At 53.1% G+C, this 21,734-nt stretch overlaps 1 protein-coding gene across 4 annotated transcripts; it reads left to right on the plus strand.

Moving 5' to 3' along the window:
• The first annotated feature begins 46 nt into the window (after positions 1–46).
• Sez6l2 (seizure related 6 homolog like 2) lies at positions 47–21,612 on the plus strand. Of its 4 annotated transcripts, none has more exons than XM_075972291.1 (18): positions 47–1,158; positions 1,998–2,129; positions 2,767–3,066; positions 3,385–3,524; positions 3,728–3,929; positions 8,286–8,471; positions 9,069–9,237; positions 9,776–9,939; positions 11,882–12,082; positions 12,745–12,883; positions 13,224–13,420; positions 13,520–13,714; positions 17,930–18,121; positions 18,218–18,409; positions 18,873–18,911; positions 19,081–19,198; positions 19,314–19,410; positions 21,059–21,612. In XM_075972291.1, exons 1-18 carry the CDS (start codon positions 1,080–1,082, stop codon positions 21,086–21,088), a joined length of 2,772 nt encoding a protein of 923 aa, XP_075828406.1. In that variant the 5' UTR covers positions 47–1,079; the 3' UTR covers positions 21,089–21,612. The 4 variants fall into 4 exon arrangements, with proteins under 4 accessions (XP_075828406.1, XP_075828407.1, XP_075828408.1 ...); XM_075972293.1 differs by having other exon boundaries at positions 445–1,158; positions 2,947–3,066; XM_075972292.1 differs by lacking the exon at positions 18,873–18,911.
• The last annotated feature ends 122 nt before the right edge of the window (positions 21,613–21,734 follow it).

Consider the following 21,734-nt stretch of genomic DNA (forward strand, 5'->3'; position numbering starts at 1 on the left):
CCGGCCTCGAGGCTCGCCCGCGCAGGCGGGGCCGAGGAGCTGTCCGCGCGCGCCGTGGTGCTGAAAGGGCGCCCGCTCGCTGCGAGGCAGAGCCGGGAGATCGCGAGTGGCAGGCGCCGGGCCACAGGCCGCTGTCAAGTCGTGTGCAGGAGGAGGGCCCTCAATCCGTACCCCTCAGACTCCTTACAACGTGGATCCTCCTCTTTTCCCTGGAGGAGGGGCGAGCCCATCCCACCTGAGTTTCTATAAAGGACACAGTGAAGGCCCTCGGGGAGGTCCGGGTGTGAACAGAGGACATACTGGACAGGCCAGGAAGGCGCGAACCAAGCTGCTGCCCCCCCTCGGCTCCCTGGGAAGACCAGGTGCAGATTCCAGATGTGCTGGAATGGCGCCGGGAGAGAACCTAATTACTACTGGGACCAGAGTTTCCTTTTGCTCCCCTAGGGGCCTCGGAGTGCAGATTACGGTCCTGGCTCGGGATCCTTCCTTCCTCCATCTGCACTTCCTCCTCCTCCCTCTTCGGCGAATAAATCCCAGGCCCCTCCCTTCGCCCGTCCCCAGGATCTGACGTGGGCTTGACACCTTTCTCAGCTTCTCCCTCCCGCAGCTCCAGTGGCCGAGCTTTGGCATCCCTGGTTCCGCAACCCCTTCCCTCTTCCTCTCCCCGACAAGCCCCGTTAGAACCCCGTAAGGACCCTCTGGATCCTCAAGCCCACCCTGGGCCTCCGGAAGCTGCCTTTCCCTTCCCACTTCCCCCAGCTGGCTAGCTATCCATCCCGATGGACCCAAGCGCCCGAACAAGGGGATAACCTTCGGCCCTCTCGGCCCCACCCCCCGCAGCGGGAGCCGCGCCCCCCTTTGCCATAGATCGGAGAGCCAAGGATAAAGATTGAGCTAAAGGGGGCGGACTCCAGGCAACCCCTAGGCCAATTCTGCTCCTCCATCCCAAAGGGAGAAAAATCGTCTTCCTTTGCTAACCCTTAGCAGGAAAACAAAATTGAAGGGAAAGGACGCGGAAGGAAAGTGACAACTAGATTATTCAGAAGAGCTACAGAGGAAAGAGATTAGGGTGAGTCGCCATGGGGACTCCCAAGGCCCAGCACCCACCGCCTTCCCAGCTGCTGTTCCTAATTCTGCTGAGCTGTGCCTGGATTGAGGGTAAGGACATGTGGGGGTGGGCCCTGGGAAGGCCCTGAGGGGTCCTCCACCTTTCTCTGAACATATTGAGTCTTCTGATCTTGTGGGGGAGGGGAGGGGCACAGTTGACTGGGAAGGGGCAAGCCAAGGCTTTCTGACTGGTACATGGAGCCCTTGAACTCCTAATATTAATTAATGGAGATGGGGGAATGAATAAGGAGAGCTTTTAGTTGTATCTTAGGGGTTAAATCCAGGAAGAAGAGCTAGGGGAAGTTGGGTGGATGTCTGCGGAGGCGGTAGAAGCAGCCAGGGTACCTGGGTGGGAGATGGAGGTGCTGGGAGAGATGCCAGGCGATGCACACACAAATGTTCTTGGACATATGGACAAAGATGAACACAAGCAGGGATATTCAATCCCTGACTGCACTGTGATCCCCAACCCGACTCTAGAGAAGGCAACAGAGACGGGGGGGGGGGGAGTCTGCAGAGGCAGAAACCCAGAGAGAAAGCTGCCACTGCGGAGGGAAGGTCTGGGAGGTGCTATCAGACTCTCCTCTGAGTTCTGGGATTGGGGAAGGCTTCACCGGGGAGAATAGAAGCAGTCCCAAAGGCAGGGTTCCCACATTCCGCTAGAGCTGTCCAGGGTTAGTAGTAACTAAGGCTCCTACTGAAGACCCAGAGACTGGGAGCAGGGGCTGCATGAGGGAGAGGGCAGATTGGAGCTTCTCTTCTGATCTTGGCTCTCAGCCCAGTCTAAGACCCTCTGAGTGTCCACTAAGAAGTGCTCTGGGAAATATCTCTACCGAGGAAGGGGGATGTAGGGGAATGGAGAGAGAGGCTCATAAGACTTCACCTCCTAGGTCTGCCCCTGAAGGAGGATGAGATGATCCCAGAACCTGGAAGTGAGACTCCCACTGTGGCCTCTGAGGACCTGGCTGACCTGCTCCATGGAGCTTTGCTGCAGAAGGGCCCAGAGATTGGCCTCTTGCCGGGTGAGGCCCCCAAAGTGGCATAAAAGTAGAAGGAGAGACGATGATGCCTCCGGCAGATGGGGTGCCTGGCAGAGGAAAGTCAGGTAGAGAGTTCAGAGAGAGAAAGACCCCCTAGGAAGCCAATGAAATTCAGGGGCAGGCAAGAGAAGAAAGAGTCAAAACTGTCCCTAGATAGAACCAGAGACAGGGACAGAATAATGGACAGTCAAGAGAAGGTCATGTATGTGTAGAGATATGTGAGTTCAGAGAGCCAGAGTCACAAAAATGGGGAGAAAAAGAGCAATGTACAACCAGCAGTTGATTGAGGATCGCTCATAAAAGCAGAAAGCAATAAGAATACTAAGCAGAAGAAGGCTCCAGAGAGAACAAGACGGAGATGAGAGGAAGGGGTAGGCAGGAGAGAGCCAGATCTGGGGGTGGGGAGATGCTCAAGGGGGCTGTCGAGGCTGTGGTGGAAAAAGAAAGGGAGCTTTGCAAAATCTTGAGAGAATGTGGGGAGCCTGAGTGGGTAAGAAATAAATGGGGGCCTTTACCTTATGGGGAGGCTTTGGGGTTCCCATTTTATTCTAAGCCATTTCCCCACCCCCATGGGCCAATTTGCTGCTCCTGTGCTCTGACTACCCTCAAACTATCTCAGGATCTGACCCAGACCCCACACTAGCCACCCCTCCAGCCGGCCAGACTCTTGCAGCGCCCTCCCTGCCACGTGCCACTGAGCCAGGGACAGGGCCTCTGACGACAGCTGTCACCCCTAAGGGGGTCAGGGGGGCAGGCCCCACCGCGCCAGAACTGCTGACCCCGCCCCCTGGAACTACAGCCCCGCCCCCGCCCGGCTCCGCCTCCCCAGTCCCACCCCTCAGGCCCGAGGGAGGAGAGGAGGAAACCACCACCACCATCATCACCACAACAACTGTCACCACTACTGTCACTAGCCCAGGTGAGGCGATGGAAAGGGCATGGAAGCCCCCATGTGGGGATGGATGGGGGAATTGTGTGGGAGAAGGAGCTTTAGGTACCGGTAGGAAAGGGCTTATGGTTAGTAGTGACAAAAGACCAGTATTAATGTCCATGGGCTCATGGGCTTCCATCTGTCTGTACTGTAGTGGGGGAAGGAAAGTCTCAGGGAGGGGGTAGCAAGCGAGCACTGGGTAAGGATGGAGAGGGTGCTGGGGGATTCAGGCGACCACTTGCCCCCCTCCCCCCAGGAGGGCAAGTACGCAGGACTTCTCAGTCCAAGTCACTTCTCTCTCTCTAGTTCTGTGCAATAACAACATCTCTGAGGGGGAAGGGTTCGTGGAGTCTCCGGACTTGGGGAGCAGTGCCAGCCGCTCTATGGAACCCCTAGACTGCACCTATAGCATCCATGTCTACCCTGGCTATGGCATTGAGATTCAGGTAATTTTCTTTGGTGTCTGCCCACTAAGTGTGCCTAAGTCTGGCCTGGGGAGTGTGAAGCTGTTTTCGGAGTCAGATTATCTCGAAGACTTTTCTAGAGTTCTGCAACATGGGTGGTTTTCCCAGAGGATGGGGGCTTAGGCTGTCATGCGAACCCTTCCCCTGATAATTTGCCCTGGCCTACCTGTATCTGGCTTCTTTAGGTGCAGACACTCAACCTGTCTCAAGAGGAGGAGCTCCTGGTGCTGGCCGGTGGGGGATCCCCAGGCCTGGCCCCCAGACTCTTGGCTAATTCCTCCATGCTGGGAGAAGGACAGGTCCTTCGGAGCCCAACAAACCGGCTGCTTCTGCATTTCCAGAGTCCCCGGGTCCCAAGGGGCAATGGCTTCAGGATTCACTATCAGGGTGAGGAGTCTGAAGTGCCACTAGAGGGACAAGAGCCACACAGGGTAGAGAAGGCATCTCCAGGGCCCTTCTAACTCAGGGGACTGAGAGCATCTTCCTCCTGCTCGGGACCCTATGTGGGCGGGACCCTCAAAAGGCATGCATGTCTGTTTTCTCACACAGTCATGGATCCAAGTAGCAATTTATTTATTTGGTTCAATGACTTTTTACTGAGTGCCTACTTCATACCAGGCTCTGCTTTAGCCTTGGGGAGCAGAATGAATAAAAGTCTATTTTTAAGGAGCTGAGGATCTGGGTAGAAACATAAATAATCAGAATGGTTGTGTCAGAGATAAGGATTGTGAGGAAACTCAGGCAAGAGGAGCAGGTATCAAAAGGGACCGAGCTTTTTCTGGGGAATGTAGGAATGGCTTCTTGGGGGAGGTGATGACTAAGAGGAGACCTCCAGGGTGAGCTGGTCAGGGGAAGGGTGGGAGGAAGGAAGAAAAAGAAGCAACTGTCTAATGGACGGAGATGCACATTCTGAGTCCCAGAGAGGAGAGAAATGTGACCCTTTGAAGGGTGAAGCACTTCAGCATGGAAGGTAGAATTGTCTGCACTGTGTGGCCTGGGCTAGTTTCTTTACCTTTCTGTGCCTCGAGGCTCCATCTGAAAACCAGAAGCTGTAATACTTATTATGAAGGGTTAGTAGGAAGAGCAAATGAGTTAGTACCTGTGGAGCATTTAAAACAGTGTCTGGAACACAGTCAGCTCTCAGAGATGTCAGCCAGTGCCACCACAGTCAAAGCAGAGATGGCAGTGAAGGGAGACAGGCAGGGTGTCCTCTGCAGAGGAGAGGTGGACAGTTGAAACAGCACCAGCAGAAAATGGACACTCTTAGGTTTGTAATTTTGGCAACTCCCGATTTCTAGAGCAGGAAGTGGGGAGGGTGTTTCATGCACCCAGACACAGACAAGCTATACATGTACCTATGCTATCCTGTGTACGCGTGTGTGGGAACCCTCTCACAGTGCACATGCACATTCTAGCACACATATATGAGCATGACCTAAGGGACTCAGCCAATGTCCCCGTTCCAGACGTGGCTGTCTTCTCCAAGGTCCCTCTGTGTGCTCTTCAGAGACAGGAGCCCCTGCCACTTGGTTTCATGTACTTCTTCCTCCTTCCCAGATTCCTTGTGTGTATTATCCTGGTTGCAGTATATACCCCTTCCTCAGGCTCTGAGGGTAAATTGTGCCAGGCAGAAGCTCCCACCGTCAGGCCTATCGGAGAGACCAGTGAGCTGATGTTTGTACTTGGTGCCAGGGACCTGGTTGTTGGAGGCAAAGCCACGTCTGCCTTGGGAGTCAAGGACTAGACATCAGATGGGGAAAACCAGCTACTCACTGGCTCCTTTAAGCAGCCATTTCCCTAGGGCATCAAAACTAGGACTCTCGGGCTAAGTGGAACATGGAGGGGAGCAGGGCTATTGCGTAAAGGGACTTCATTACCTGCCCTGGTCTTCCCTTATTTGCGGCTCCTGCAGGCATCTTTAAGACCGAGGCACTACTTAAGCCTTTCTCAGTCTGCTCTAACTGTGGCTTCACGTTAGTTAGAGCACAGCCCAGCAAGCTTGCCAGTGTGCAAAGTCCTCCCCCAACCACTGCTGCTCACAGTAACCCAGAGAGGACCAAGTCAGCTCCATCTCTCAGGGGAGGGAAAAGATTTGAGGTCACAGGGCTTTCTGAGACAGCTGGCAGAGTCAGAAATCAGCTGCCCAAGTCCCTGCCCTACGCTCCTTCCTAAAAGGAGGGTGGGGACGACTGGGTGAGTACCCTTGGGTGGGGGACCCTTGGGTGGGGGATCCTTGGGTGGGGGATCCTTTGCACGTTTTGTTTTGTTTGTTTTGAGACTGAGTCGTGGGTAAGTTAGGCTGGCCTGGAACTCACTATGTAGCCAAGGATAGCCTCAAACTTTTGATTCTCCTACCTTTACCTCCCCAGGGCTGGGGTTATAGGCCTTGTTAATTCAGAGCTAGGTGTTACCAAATGAGTTACACCCCCAACCCTGCATTTAAAGTTTTTGTTTAGATTTCAGGCCAATCCTTACTGATATGAATTATTATTATTGGTGGGAGACACCCCTTCCCGTGTGAGATCAACTTGCTCAGGCATTGCTTCCGTCTCATAGTGATAACAGAAAATAGGTAACATGATAAGAAAATACATATCTCCGGGCTGTGATGGTGCATGCCTTTAATTCCAGCACACAGGAGGCAGAGGCAAGCGGATCTCTTTGAGTTTGGAGCCAACCTGGTCTATAAGAGCTAGTTCCAGGACAGTCTCCAAAACTCAGGAGAAACCCTGTCTCAAAAAAAAAAAAAAAAAAAAAAAGAAGAGAAAATTACATATGTAGACTTGAACACAGGCAAGACCTTATGGGAGCAGGGAAAGTCATGAAGGCTTCCCAGAAGACGTGGTACTCAAATTACTCTTTGAAAGATCAAAAAGAGGCCAAAATTCCTTGCATGTAGAAGCAAAAGTGTGAGCAAAAGATATGGAGGTAGTGTCTGTCTGTGGTGGTACATACATGTAAGTCTAGCGCTCTGAATGCTGAGGTAGGAGGTACAAGAGTTCAAAGCTAGCCTAGACTACATAGTGAGATCTTGTCTCAAAAAAAAAAAATCAAAGGGTAGCTAGGTGTTGGTGGTGCACGCCTGTAATCCCTGCACTCAGGAGGCGGAGGCAGATGGGTCTCTGTGAGTTCAAGATCAGCCTGGTCTATGTCAAGAGTTCCAGGTTAGCCAGGGCTACATAGTCAGTCCCTCTCTCAAAAACAAAACAAAAATCCCAAGGGCTGGGGGTATAGTTCATGGTGGAACATTTCTCTAGCGTCACCAGAAGGAAAGGGGGCAGACTGTGTGCCATAGTAAGACCGGCCATCCTGTAGGAGATTCGGGCTCAGGAGCTGAGCACTGTCTTAAGGACTGGGCTTGACCTGGCAGGGGAAGGGACTAGAATATCAAGGTAGAGCATTCGGAGTTGGCTCTGTTGGCCACAGAGGGCTGGCATTTACCGAACTTCTGGGTTTTGGATGGATGTTTTATATGTGCTCTTCTTAGCAGTCTAGGGTCCATGGAAAGGCAAGGTATGGGTTTGTTCTGTGTTTTGTTTTACTCCTGTCTGCCCCACAGCCCAGCCAGATAAATGCTTGAAGACTTTTGAAATATGGAAGGGATAGGTCTCTTGACAGAATCACTGAAGGCTTCACAGTCAGGGAAGCCAAAGCCTTCTGCTGAGTAGAGCCGGATTGCACCTCCAAGGCACGGCCTTGCATGGTGGTACAGGTTTGTGAAGGCAGAGATAGCAGGACTGAGAAACTGAAGTTAACCTGGGCTACACAACAAGACCTTGTTTCAAAACCAAACCAACCCCACCCAGCCCCCAAAAATAACCTCAAGAGGCTTTGAGAGAGAAGCAAGCAATATATCTGTGAAGGATGTGTAGAGGGGATACGACACCAGGGAGAGATTATGAGAGGGCGGAGTGACCTGCGTGTGGACGGGCAGGTCATTGTTGTCCTAACTTGAGGTACAGGAAGTAGGTGCAGAAAAAGAAGTTCCACAGTTCTCAGCGCAAGAGATACATCAGCTTCTCAAGGAGACAGAGTCACTGCTCCATCAGCGGGCTCAGTCAGGGGCTGGCCTGACTGAAAACTGGCTGCACCTCCATACAAGAAGGTTTGTGAAAGAAAACAGCGCAGAACATAAGCATCGGGGGGGGGGAGGGGACGCAGCTCAGCATCCTCTCCTAGAAAGAGGGTCATGGCTGGGCCATCGTGGTGCATGCCTTTAATCCCAGCACTCAGGAGGCAGAGGCAGGTGGATCTCTGGAGTTCGAGGCCAGCCTGGTCGACAGAGTGAGTTTCAGGACAGGCTCCAAAGTTACACAGAGAAACCCTGTCTCGGAAAACAAACAAGCAAACAAGAAAGAAAGTGGGTCATGCCCTCTCTGCCTACCTCTAAAACTGTGTAACTTGACTCAGGACTTGAACCATCTCTCAGATGCCGTTTATTATTAGTGCTGATAGCGTTTCAGGGTGGTCTGCTGATTTGCTTGAGGTCAAACAGCCAGTAAGACTGGTTTCTAAAATAATGTTTACCTATTAAAAAGAAGGACCAAAGGGGGCAAATCACAAAGACCAGAGTGAGCACTGTTGATGTCCCTGAGGCAGGGAGCCAGTGTCAGGAGTTTGTTTTCCCCAGCGTGCACCCCAGCAATGAGCCTGTTTGCCCCCTGGGAGCAGGGGAGCGTTTGCAGAGCACCAGGGAATGGCTGTGAGACCGCAGCCCCTCTTCCTCTTCCTTGACCCCTGCAGCGTACCTTCTGAGCTGTGGCTTCCCACCCCGGCCAGCCCACGGGGATGTGAGTGTGACGGATCTGCATCCTGGGGGCACTGCCACCTTCCACTGTGACTCGGGATACCAGCTGCAGGGTGAGGAGACGCTTATCTGCCTCAATGGTACACGGCCAGCCTGGACTGGTGAACCCCCGAGCTGCATAGGTGAGTCTTGTGCACACTTCTGTCCTGGGGGAGGGGGACTGAGCTGGGGAGTCTCCATCTCTGAGGAAAAGCCATACTGAAGAAGTTTCTAGCTGCAAAGTCCCATCACGGTGTCTTCCCCAGAGTGCTCCACCACGAGGTTCTCCATCCTTAGGGAATCTCCAGTCTTTTCTGGGCTTCATCTTGGAATGCCCAGTTGGCGCTTGCCATCCTGTTACCACTCTCGATGCCCTGCCGTTGGAGATTCCACTCCAGTGGATCGTGTTTGGGTCCCTGGTTGGCAGATCTTGGTCCTTAAGTCTTCATCCTGCTGCCTCCACCAGGGATAAAGTGCACTCCATCTGGGGATTCCTAACTTCTCGTCTGAGAGTTTCAGTTTGGAGGCTCCCTGTCTCAAAGTGCCCACCTTTTGGGAGGCTTCATTTGATCAGGATTTCCACGCATAGGGTTCTATTTCAGGTTAGACAGTAGTTGGAGAAGGTCCTGTCCCTCTGCTGAATACACGGGACAAAGGCCATCCCTGGCCAGTAGGCCTCAGGCGCTAGCACTGAGCCTGAGAAGAGGACTGAAACTTTCCTACTCCTTCTCTGCCCACAGCATCTTGTGGGGGCACCATCCACAATGCCACACTGGGTCGCATTGTATCCCCTGAGCCTGGGGGAGCCGCAGGGCCCAACCTTACCTGCCGCTGGGTCATTGAAGCAGCTGAGGGACGCCGGCTACACCTGCATTTTGAGAGAGTCTCTCTGGATGAGGACAATGACCGGTGAGGATCTGGGCTTTGGGCTGGAGGTCCCTGCCTTGGGAAAGCTGGGACAGCAGAGAGTCAGGTGACACTGGATGGACCCTTGTGTCAACTCCAGCTTTAGATGGGCCAGGGCACCTCACTGTACCTCAGTTCTCTCTCATTGGTAGAGTGGAGATAAGAGCCCCCTTCCAAAGGCTTAATTAATAAACGCATTAAGATATGTAAAATAATTGAAGTGCTTCCTAGGGCATGATAAGTGCTATAAAAGTGTGTGCTATCATTTTCCTCAGTCTTCTCTGCTCTTCAGAGTGTGCTGTCAGGCTGAGCACCAAGTCTTTCTGTGTCTCTGGAGCTCATCTATAAATGGAGGGGTGACAATGGCGTCTGCTCAGTCCTTGTAAGGACCAAACAAGATAAAATGTGCTGGGTCTTAGCAGAGTGCATGGCGTGGGTCAGCATATGCTAACATAACAACAGCTTAAAGGTGGCCGGGAGGGCAGGCAGGATGGCGGCTTCCAGGGCAGAAAAGCATCTACCGTCCTTCTGTTCATCCCAGGCTGATGGTGCGCTCGGGGGGAAGTCCCCTGTCCCCCGTGATTTATGACTCTGACATGGATGATGTCCCTGAGCGTGGTCTCATCAGTGATGCCCAGTCCCTCTACGTAGAACTGCTTTCAGAGACACCAGCCAATCCCCTGCTGCTCAGCCTCCGATATGAAGGTAAAGGTCTCATTTCCTGGCCCTGCTCAACCCCCACACCTTTCCCTCCCCCTCCCACTAGGACCCACTAGGAATAGTCAGCACATCCTCCCTCCATGATCGCCTCTGTGTTTGGTTCCCGACACCTGACAGGGATCCCTTCACAGGGACACCGGCTCATTCCAAGTAGTCTCCTCTGATTAAGTTTCAGATATGGCTGGATCGAGCATACAGCCAGGCTGACAATTACCTGTCTCTCAGTTCCTTACTGTTCAGTGAATTCATTCCCATGCAGGCTTTCCCAGTGTGGTGAATCTGACTACAGACTTACAGACTATTAACGCCATCAGAAAGAGGAAATGCTCAGGAGAGCTTTGGCAACAATTCCAGAAAAGGTTCTTATCGACTTGATTAAGTTCAACTAAGTCAGGGAATACTATGGCAGATCTGAATGGCATGGCTATCTCTGCTTGGTTCCAATTAAGCCTCGTGTACTAGAAGTAGGGAAGGCACTAATAAAAATAGGAGAGCAGTTGCCGGGTGGTGGTGGCTCACACCTTTAATCCCAGCACTCTGGAAGCAGAGACAGGCAGATCTCTGTGAGTTTGAGGCCAGCCTGATCTACAGAGTGAGTTCCAGGACAGGCTCCAAAGCTACAGAGAAACACTGTCTCAGAGAGAGAGAGAGAGAGAGAGAGAGAGAGAGAGAGAGAGAGAGAGAGAGAATAAGTTGTGACCAGAAGGAAGAAGAATGGTGTTGGATGGTTGAGAAAGAATCGGTGACGATGGGAGAAGAGGCATCGGGTGTGGCCTTCCAGGACGGAGGTTAAGCAGATGACTAGAGAGAAGAAGGTAGAGAACAGCTCGGGGGAACGGGCAATGATGCATTTGAGAAACAGCGTGGCTGAGTATGTATAAAAGCAATAGCAATAGGCAGGCAATGGACCAGAGGGCAGTGGTGGTGTGTGTCTTTAATTAATCCCGCACTTGGGAGGCAGAGACAGTCAGATCTCTGAGCTTAGGGCCAGCCTGGTCTACAGAGTGAGTTTCAGGAGAGCCAGGGCTACATAGAGAAACCACATCTTGGGAAGACAGAGAGAAGGAGGGGCAATGGGAAGGAAATGCTCACAGATTAAAAGGGCATGGTTTTGAATGGGTTACGAGTAAGTGGAATTGGCACTGGGCCCCGATAGGTGGGCAGGATTGACACATGATACTTCATCAAGTTAGGAAATTTAACAGTGAATCTGCAGACCCCCAGCCCCTGATGGGGTCTGGAAGTGCTAAGAGCTCTCTGCCTTTGGTGAGAATCCCAATCTACCTCCCAGGGGCGAGGGGGGGGGGCACTGCTATGCTGTGAGCTTCAGGTTCTCCCCCCCACCCCCCACATCGTAGGTGGTTTTGTAGATAAGACACAATCGTATGGGCAGAAAAAAGTGCTCCAGAGATGTTCATTTGTGCCAATTTGGTCCTCAGGAATAGTTGAGCAGCTTCTGCACTAGCTGCAGTTTGGGATTCTAGCGACAGTGTGCATGATCGCAATCCAACTGTTATTTCTGAGGCTAGAACACACCCACGCAAGCCAGTTCTCCAGAAACACCCCTCCGCAGGCCCCTTGCTGTTTCCAAAGCCAGATGTCTGTGGATGAGAACTAACCCTTCAGGATTATAGCTCTGGCTCCGTAGTTGCCTCCTGGTGACCTTGGGCTGGTGGCTTTTTGTCTGACTAGTCCTGATCTGTGGAATGGTGGTCATTACTATTGGCAAAGGTGCATGGGCCCAGCAACTTGGAAGGCTGAGGCAGGACGATTTCAAAGTCAAGGTCGGCCTAAGCTATATAGTGAGACCACTACCTCAAGAAAAGCTCATGTAGGGCTGACCAACACCCAAATTCAGCCCAAGTGCCCAATATGAGGTCCCTGAGCCTGTCCTAATGCTTACCTTTCATGACCAACTCCTCTCTAGCCTTTGAGGAGGATCGCTGCTTCGCCCCTTTCCTGGCACATGGCAACGTGACTACCACAGACCCCGAGTACCGCCCTGGGGCACTGGCCACCTTCTCGTGCCTCCCAGGATATGCTCTGGAGCCGCCAGGGCCCCCCAATGCGATCGAATGTGTGGATCCCACAGAACCCCACTGGAATGACACAGAGCCAGCCTGTAAAGGTGAGTCTTCTACATTTCAGAGTCCTTTAGCCTACAGACTGCCTGCCCCTGAAGTTGGGACCTCTGGAAGGCAATTGTGAAGGATATTTGAGTGAATATTAAGACCTAATAAATCCAAAGGTGGTCTGGGGAGATGGATCAGTGGTTAAGAGCACGGACTGCTCTTCCAGAGAACCCAGGTTCAATTCCTAGCACCCACATGACAGCTCACAGCTGTCTGTGACTACAGGATCCAACACCCTCACACAGACAAACCTACAGGCAAAACAGCGATAAAATAAATAAATAAATGATAAATTGAAAAATAACAGTTAAGAAACAAAAACCAAGCCCAAAGCCTGGGCAAAGCTCCGCTCTTCAGAGGCTGCTTTCTTGGGGAAGTAATTGCTGGGCTTATTATGAATTCAGGCTCAGACCCAAAAGGCTTCTAGAGCTAGAACTGGATTGGGTTGAGTTGTGGTTCGGCGAGTAAGCTGGAAAGTGGACAGGGTTAATTAAGGGCAGGGCTGGAAAAACAGTGGTAGTAAAACCTAGATATGACAAGAAATCTTCACAGCAAAAAGCCTGTTGAGGTGGCCTCATGCACAGCACTGAGCCCCATGGGGACTATGGCGAATGGTCGCATGCCTGCGTGGGTCCTGAACCTGACACCTCTTCCCTAGCCATGTGTGGAGGAGAGCTGTCCGAGCCGGCTGGTGTGGTCCTCTCTCCCGACTGGCCCCAGAGCTATAGCCCTGGCCAGGACTGCGTGTGGGGCCTGCACGTCCAGGAAGAGAAGCGCATCTTGCTCCAAGTTGAAATGTATGTTAGGGCTGCATAGCTTGGGGCGATGGGTGCTGGGCTCCATCAGGTGTGTGAGACAATGCACTCAGAGCCCAACTGGCTCTTCTGAGTTCATACGGAACTCCGTGGGAACATTGGGGTTCAGAAAGAAGACACCAAGTGGGTGTAGGACAGAGGTGGGAGACCCGGGTTTAAAGGAATTGGAGAATAACTCAACTCACCTCTGGAACCCTAAACTGGTCAACATTGAGAGAGAGGAATTCAGAGGCGGGCTGGTTAAGAGCAAGTTGGGGATTGGGCAGAACCGGATGATGGGCTAGTCGTAGTTCTCCTAATTCTCTGACCCCCTTCACTGCAGCTTGAATGTTCGAGAAGGGGATATGCTGACATTGTTTGATGGGGACGGTCCCAGCGCTCGAGTCCTGGCCCAGCTGCGGGGACCTCAACCGCGCCGCCGCCTCCTCTCCTCCGGACCCGATCTCACTCTGCAGTTTCAGGCGCCCCCTGGACCCCCAAATCCGGGTCTAGGCCAGGGCTTCGTATTACATTTCAAAGGTATGGAAGGCGAGGGCTCTGGATGGCCAGGGGTCTGGCAGGAAGGGGCCACCAGCGGAGGCCCTCGGAGACTGGAAGTGCACTCCATCTTCACTGCAGAAGTCCCAAGGAACGATACGTGTCCCGAGCTGCCACCTCCTGAGTGGGGTTGGAGGACGGCATCCCACGGGGACCTTATCCGGGGCACAGTGCTCACTTACCAGTGCGAGCCTGGCTACGAACTCCTGGGATCAGACATCCTCACTTGCCAATGGGATCTGTCCTGGAGCGCTGCTCCACCTGCCTGCCAAAAGAGTGAGTAGAGCCCCGCCCCAAGCCAGTCCTTCCGCTCAGACTTGGCTCCTCCCTGTCCCTACTGAATGCCATCCCTTCGCCCTGAATCCTGCCTGGGTCTTTAGTCCTAACCCCTGTCCTTTAGGTCCCATCACATTCAATGCCTTGAAATTGCTACACACACACACACACACACACACACACACACACACACACACACGTATGTGTGTCCTGCCTTTAGTTCAGACAGCTTTCATCCTGTGCTCAATCTACTTTTCATCATGGCCCAAGCTCCTTCCACCCCTATCAGGGTTCACCAAATTGCCCCTGGTTCTGTCCCATCAACTCTTAGCTCTCCTCTAGACACCCCCAAACTCTCACTCTGTTAGAACCAAGGCTTGTCAATGGATTTGATCTGCTTTAATGCAGTTGTCGAAGCCTGGCTGGGTTGTGGTTATAGGACCAGTTTTTCCTCTTTCCTACCCTGAAGGGTCTCAGACATGGGAGGGAGAGAGATACATAGCAGCTAGGCTTGTTACACAGTGGTAACCAAGGCACAGCCTGGGGTAGAGTGCTTAACATCTCTGAGCTTCAGCTCTCCTGTGAATGAGGTGGGTGCAGAGGACTGTACAGGGCAGAGGCAGCGTTTCACACAGCGCCTGGAGCGTGGCAATAGTTGTCACGGCTCTGAGCATGCACATGCAGCAGCTTTGTAGCAAGATTATGGCTTCATTCACCCAGGAATGAGACAGATTTACTTCAGAGGAATGTCATTATTACTATTATTTTGGAATGATCTTTGCAGGAGCTTGGAGGCTTTGTTTATTTATCTTTTAAAAAGGCTAGGCATAGTGGCACACACTTGTAATCCTCACACTTGGGAAGCTGAGGCGGAATAATTATGAGTTTAAAGCTATCCCTGTCTGAAAAGCCCAAGGACTGGGGGCATAGCAAAATACTTACTTGGTAAAAAAAACAAGTAAAACAGACTATATATATAGTCTGTTAAAGGTGTGCGCCACCACTGTAGTTCTTGCAAATGGCCCGGGAAAAGGAAACGATGGTGGGATGAGTGGGGAGGAATTACAGAAAGCCAGGTTTGGACTGGAAACAAGGAACACTGTGTAGTTGACATGGCACCTCATCCCCGGGAGGACTCACAGACACTGCACCTCATCCCCGGGAGGACTCACAGACACTGTACCTCATCCCCGGGAGGACTCACAGACAGACACTGCACCTCATCCCCGGGAGGACTCACAGACACTGTACCTCATCCCCGGGAGGACTCACAGACACTGCACCTCATCCCCGGGAGGACTCACAGACACTGCACCTCATCCCCGGGAGGACTCACAGACACTGTACCTCATCCCCGGGAGGACTCACAGACACTGTACCTCATCCCCGGGAGGACTCACAGACAGACACTGCACCTCATCCCCGGGAGGACTCACAGACACTGCACCTCATCACCGGGAGGACTCACAGACACTGTACCTCATCCCCGGGAGGACTCACAGACACTGCACCTCATCCCCAGGAGGACTCACAGACAGACACTGTACCTCGTTCCCGGGAGGACTCACAGACAGACACTGCACCTCATCCCCAGGAGGACTCACAGACAGACACTGCACCTCATCCCCAGGAGGACTCACAGACAGACACTGTACCTCATCCCCGGGAGGACTCACAGACACTGTACCTCATCCCCGGGAGGACTCACAGACAGACACTGTACCTCATCCCCGGGAGGACTCACAGACAGACACTGTACCTCATCCCCGGGAGGACTCACAGACAGACACTGCACCTCATCCCCGGGAGGACTCACAGACAGACACTGCACCTCATCCCCGGGAGGACTCACAGACAGACACTGTACCTCATCCCCGGGAGGACTCACAGACAGACACTGCACCTCATCCCCGGGAGGACTCACAGGCAGACACTGTACCTCATCCCCGGGAGGACTCACAGACAGACACTGTACCTCGTTCCCGGGAGGACTCACAGACAGACACTTTACCTCATCCCCGGGAGGACTCACAGACAGACACTGTACCTCATCCCCGGGAGGACTCACAGGCAGACACTGTACCTCGTTCCCGGGAGGACTCACAGACAGACACTTTACCTCATCCCCGGGAGGACTCACAGACAGACACTGTACCTCATCCCCGGGAGGACTCACAGACACTGTACCTCATCCCCGGGAGGACTCACAGACAGACACTGCACCTCATCCCCGGGAGGACTCACAGACAGATACTGCACCTCATCCCCGGGAGGACTCACAGACAGACACTGTACCTCATCCCCGGGAGGACTCACAGACAGACACTGTACCTCATCCCCGGGAGGACTCACAGACACTGCACCTCATCCCCGGGAGGACTCACAGACAGACACTGTACCTCATCCCCGGGAGGACTCACAGACAGACACTGTACCTCATCCCCGGGAGGACTCACAGACAGACACTGTACCTCATCCCCGGGAGGACTCACAGACAGACACTGTACCTCGTTCCCGGGAGGACTCACAGACAGACACTGTACCTCATCCCCGGGAGGACTCACAGACAGACACTGTACCTCATCCCCGGGAGGACTCACAGACAGACACTGTACCTCATCCCCGGGAGGACTCACAGACAGACACTGCACCTCATCCCTGGGAGGACTCACAGACAGACACTGTACCTCATCCCCGGGAGGACTCACAGACACTGCACCTCATCCCCGGGAGGACTCACAGACAGACACTGCACCTCATCCCCGGGAGGACTCACAGACAGACACTGTACCTCATCCCCGGGAGGACTCACAGACACTGCACCTCATCCCCGGGAGGACTCACAGACAGACACTGCACCTCATCCCCGGGAGGACTCACAGACACTGTACCTCATCCCCGGGAGGACTCACAGACAGACACTGCACCTCATCCCCGGGAGGACTCACAGACAGACACTGTACCTCATCCCCGGGAGGACTCACAGACAGACACTGCACCTCATCCCCGGGAGGACTCACAGACCCGTGGACCTAAGTGGACCTGAGTGAGCCGAGCTATCAGGTTATCTAACCAAGGCTGGTCTTGGAAAGTTGCCCAGGCTACACTGAGTCTGATGCTGAGTTGAGACTCAAGTCTCAGGATCTATCTACTGTTCCATTACTATGATCTTGACAGGTTTCAGCCTGGCCAAGCGCCAAGCCCTGGGCCACAAGAGTGATGGCTGTGACATTGATCTCTCTGGATAATCAGGATTAAATATCTATCAGGCTGCTTAGCACAGGTTTATGGGAGTCAAAGGCCATGTAGTTGGAGAGATAGTTCAGATGCTACACAAGCATCAGGACCTGAGCCCGATCCCCTAAACCCACATAAAAGCCAGGCACACATGTTTGCAACCCCAGTTCAGCTGAAGGAGAGTGCCAGGCTCGGAAAACTGTAGGAGACACTAACCATTAACCCGACTCCACAAGCACATCCAGGAGCACACATAGAGTCACACTCGCAGAGGCCGTGACTACGCCATTCTCCAGCAGCACTGGGAATGAAAGTGCAGGCAGTGTATATGGGTACAGCGGGCTAGGCACCGTGCGCATGTGGGGGACGCCAGACGTTCAGAACGGTGGTCTGCCATGCTAGGGCCAGCACTGGGTTTCAGTGTGTGTGTGCTTTAATATAACAGTTAAATACTTTGAATTAACCCGATGACAAGGGTCTGAGTTTGCCCCATTCGTCCTGCTTTCAAATGAAACATACACTTGGGAGGCAGAGGCAAGTGAATCTCTGAGTTCGAGGCCAGCCTGGTCTACAAGAGCTAGTTCCAGAACAGCTAGGACTGTTACACAGAGAAACCCTGTGTCGAAAAACAAAAACAAAAACAAAAAAAGGGAGGGGAAGATATATAAAACACACTGACCCCACTCCCCCCCCATCTCATTTTGTAGCCAAGGGTATCCCGTTCTGAAACTTGTTTAGGTCAGGCAGGTTTGGAGTTCACATTTCTTCCTTTAGTCCCAGGGTGCTGGAATTAGAGCATTGCACCACCAATTTGGCAAATCCATTGACTCTGAAGTCTTCTGACTCACACTAAGGAATTGGTGGGGGGAGGACAGGATGGTCCTGAGGAGATGGCTAGAAGCTCAGGCCTCTATCAGCCCCATTTCCAGGCAATGCCCTAAGACCCTCGCTTCCCCTAACTTTCCCTTCTATCACCAGTTATGACTTGTGCTGACCCTGGCGAGATCACCAATGGCCACCGGACGGCCTCAGATGCCGGTTTCCCAGTCGGCTCCCATGTCCAGTATCGCTGTCTGCCAGGGTACAGCCTGGAAGGGGCAGCTGTGCTCACCTGCTACAGCCGGGACACAGGAACACCCAAGTGGAGCGATCGAGTCCCCAAATGCGCCTGTAAGTTTGGGGGACACCCCAGGAAGGGAAGACTGGGGAACCCAGACTGGCCCTGCCCAGTTTCTAAGCAGTTGTGTGGCTCGGTACTCCCTGCAGTAAAGTACGAGCCGTGCCTGAACCCCGGTGTCCCCGAGAACGGCTACCAGACACTGTACAAGCATCACTACCAAGCCGGCGAGTCTCTGCGTTTCTTCTGTTACGAGGGCTTTGAGCTCATTGGCGAGGTCACCATCACCTGTGTGCCCGGTCACCCCTCTCAGTGGACCAGCCAGCCCCCCCTCTGCAAAGGTGCCTGGGCGAACAGGGCAGAAGGGGCATATCGGTTTCTGGGGAGTGGCGTGAGATAGAAGAGTTGGGTAGAAAGCTCAAGACCAATGGCTGACTGCCGAGTACCCTAATGTGTGGGCTCATTCTTACAGCCAGGACCGGAAAAGCCGGGGAGATCTGAGGGATGTAGCGGGGGCCTTGGTATAGAAGCCCCTTTGCCTCTCCACAAAGGCCTCGGTTCTGCTATCAGTGAGAAATAGACTCTCTAGGAACCTTGAACCTTGAGTGGGTTTGGAAGAGGAGGACAGGCCCTGGCCCACCAATCGCCATGGCCCCTACACACACAGGGAAAGACAAGTATAGACCGAACAGAGGGTAGAGACCCAGGCTGTGCAGCCCAGCCGCACCGGGCTTCGGCCCTCTCCCCAGTCTCCTTCCCTCCCTGGCTCAGACCCCGTCCCCCCTCCCCCTCCTCTCCCTGCAGTGGCCTATGAGGAGCTCCTGGACAACCGAAAACTGGAAGGTCAGTGAGGGCGCAGGTGGAGACCAGGCCTGGCCAGGTTGGGAGGGCAAGGTCGAGGCTGGGGGCAGGAGGCCAGGCCCCAGAGGGTTCAGGACCCAGGGCAGGAGGCTGGGAGAGCCCAGGAGTGGGTCCAGCCTTCCCTCATTTGCTACTCTTCCTCCCTCCCCAGTGACCCAGACTACAGACCCATCACGGCAGCTGGAGGGTGGGAACCTTGCTCTGGCCATCCTGTTGCCCCTAGGTTTGGTCATTGTCCTTGGCATTGGCGTTTACATCTACTACACCAAGTAAGTACCCTACCTGTGACCCTGACCTTTGGCCAGGGCAGGGGTCATACCTGGGAGTCAGGGAAAGGAGTTCGTGGACTCACACCATAAGCCCGCTGTCCTCTCCCTTTCCCAGGCTGCAAGGAAAATCGCTTTTCGGTTTCTCTGGTTCCCACTCCTACAGTCCCATCACCGTGGAGTCAGACTTTAGCAACCCACTGTATGAAGCTGGGGTAAGTCCCTCCCCTCTGCTGGGAAAGCCACAGTTCTCTGTCTCCCCCCAGGACTTTATAATCTTCTCCCAAAGTCTCCGTGATCTCTTTGGAAAATTTCAGACTCAGTTGCCTAGAGAAGTCATGATGACGGTCAAAGCAAGCTGTGTGGGGGCAATAGGGGATGGTGAGGTCTGTAGCTAAGTGGAGGACCAGAGCCTGTCTGCAGGATGCAGCTCAAATCCACAGTGGGCACTTAGGCCCAGTCTCCAGATCCTCCCCCTGTTCCAGGCATTTCAGAAATGCCTTTCTGTCATCGTACGGTACTATTGGAGAAACCAAACATATCTATTAGCTAAATTTAACCCTGGGTTCTCTCTCTTTTGGGTGGGGGGAGGAGACAGGGTTTACTATGTAGCCCTGGCTGGCCTGAAACACTCAGAGATCTGCCTGCCTCTATGCCCTGAGTGCTGAGATTAAAATGTGTACCACCAAGCCTGACTTGGAATCTTTACTAGAAAACATTTTCTGGCTGGGCTGCGGTGGTGCATGCCTTTAATCCCAGCACTTGGACAGAGGCAGGGAGAGCTCTCTGAGTTTGAGGCCAGCCTGGTCTACTGGTCTACAAAGTGAGTTCCAGGATTGCCAGAGCTACATATGGAGACATCTTGTCTCAAAAAACCTAATAAATAAAGGAAAAAAAGAAAAAAATCTAAAAAATTTTAAATTGTAGCCAGTAGTGGTGGCATACACCTTTAATCCCAGAACTTGGGAGGCAGAGGCAGGTGGGTCTCTGTGAGTTCAGCCTGGTCTACAGAGTGAATTCTAAGACAGTCAGAGCTACACAGAGAAACCCTGTATCAAAAATAAATAAATAAAATTGTTTTATGCTTGCCTGTCTACAGTAAGTACATGAAGTGCCCTCAGAGTCTAGAGGGCGTCAGACCCCACGGAACAGGAGTTGCAGACAGTTGTGAGCCACCATGTGAATGCTGTGGACCCAACCTAGGTCCTCTGAAAGAGTAGCCATCTCTCCAGCTCCCCATATTAAGAATGAAGGTCTTGCTGGACATGGTAGCTCAACGACTTTAATCTAGAGGTAGAAGCAGGCCGATCTCTGAGTTTGGAGCCAACCTGATCTACCCAGAGAGTTCCAAGACATCCAGAACTATACAGAGACACCCTGTCTCAGAATAACATGGTCTTTCTGTGTGTGTGGTACTGGAGATTAGCGCCTTGTGAGCCGTCAGCAGGCTCTAGGCATTGGGTGGCATCGCTAGTGTCTCACCCTCTTTTATTCTGAGACAAGGGTCTCTCTATGTAGCCCTGGCAAATCTGGAACTCTATGTAGACCAGGCTGGCCTCAAGTTCAGACACCGCCCCCCTGCCTCTAGTCTACCTCCAAGTGCTGGGACTAAATGCATGTATCATCATGCCGAGTTCTCCAATCCTCTCTGATTTCTGAGAAAGTGTTTAAATTATCCAGTCTGACCTGAAACTGCTTAGCTCAGGCCTGCCTTGAATTGTCCTCTTCTTGCTTCCTTCTCCCTAGTAGCTGGAATTACAGGTTGGTACCACCTGTCTCAGCTCGGATATTATGTCTTGCCCCTCCTTGTGGGTGCCTCTTCACCTCCCACTCACTCCAGTTTATCTGCTCTTCTGTCTTCAGGATACACGGGAGTACGAAGTCTCCATCTGAACCCGAGTTTAAGTCTGCAGGACCCAGGACCGCCCCATTCTCTTGCCATTCTGGGCAGTGAGGAACATAGGACCTGGTCTCTGGCTCCCTCCCCCTGCTGTGTAAATAGTCTTCCCGTCCCATGAGGGGGCTTTGATGGCCCTGGAGACCCTACAGTAAATAAACCAGCATCCTGCCGCCCAAAGCCGCCTCTTATTAGTTGCCAAACAAGGGGCCTTCTGTCCTCCTGATCCTACTGACTTCTGGACCCAGGGAAGGGAACTCAGCCCCTTGCAATTCCTGGGGCCTCTCCAGCCCAGGGCCCCACTCAAGAACTGTCCCCTAGTACTACCATCCCCATGGCCATGCAGGCTCCCTACCCCCAGATGTCCGGCCACTGCTGGGCCTCGAGGGTGAGGATGGAGGAAGGGGTGGGCCAAGTCCCATCCCTTCCCTGTGTCTCCTTGCCCACTCTCTCTCTCCACCTTTCTTTGCTTCTGAGTTCATTTTTGAGCAATAAACAGAAAGTTGCCACTTGTAACTGAGCTGGTGAGTCTGGGAAAGTGTTGGGGCAAGTGGTGGGGAGCCCTCTTAGAGTGGGTTTGAGGAAACAAAAGCTCTCTGGAGGAAAATGGAAGTCCAAAACTGGGCAGTGTCCCACGTGCTG

The sequence above is a fragment of the Microtus pennsylvanicus genome, chromosome 5 (genome assembly GCF_037038515.1).
Source record: "Microtus pennsylvanicus isolate mMicPen1 chromosome 5, mMicPen1.hap1, whole genome shotgun sequence".
NCBI lineage: Eukaryota > Metazoa > Chordata > Mammalia > Rodentia > Cricetidae > Microtus > Microtus pennsylvanicus.

Coding starts and splice junctions, on each gene's coding strand:
- Sez6l2 (XM_075972291.1), top strand. CDS start 1,080: ATGGGGACTCCCAAGGCCCAGCACCCACCGCCTTCCCAGCTGCTGTTC. Junction 9,940..11,881: donor GCTCAGCCTCCGATATGAAG/GTAAAGGTCTCA, acceptor ACTCCTCTCTAG/CCTTTGAGGAGGATCGCTGC. Junction 18,912..19,080: donor GGACAACCGAAAACTGGAAG/GTCAGTGAGGGC, acceptor CTCCCTCCCCAG/TGACCCAGACTACAGACCCA.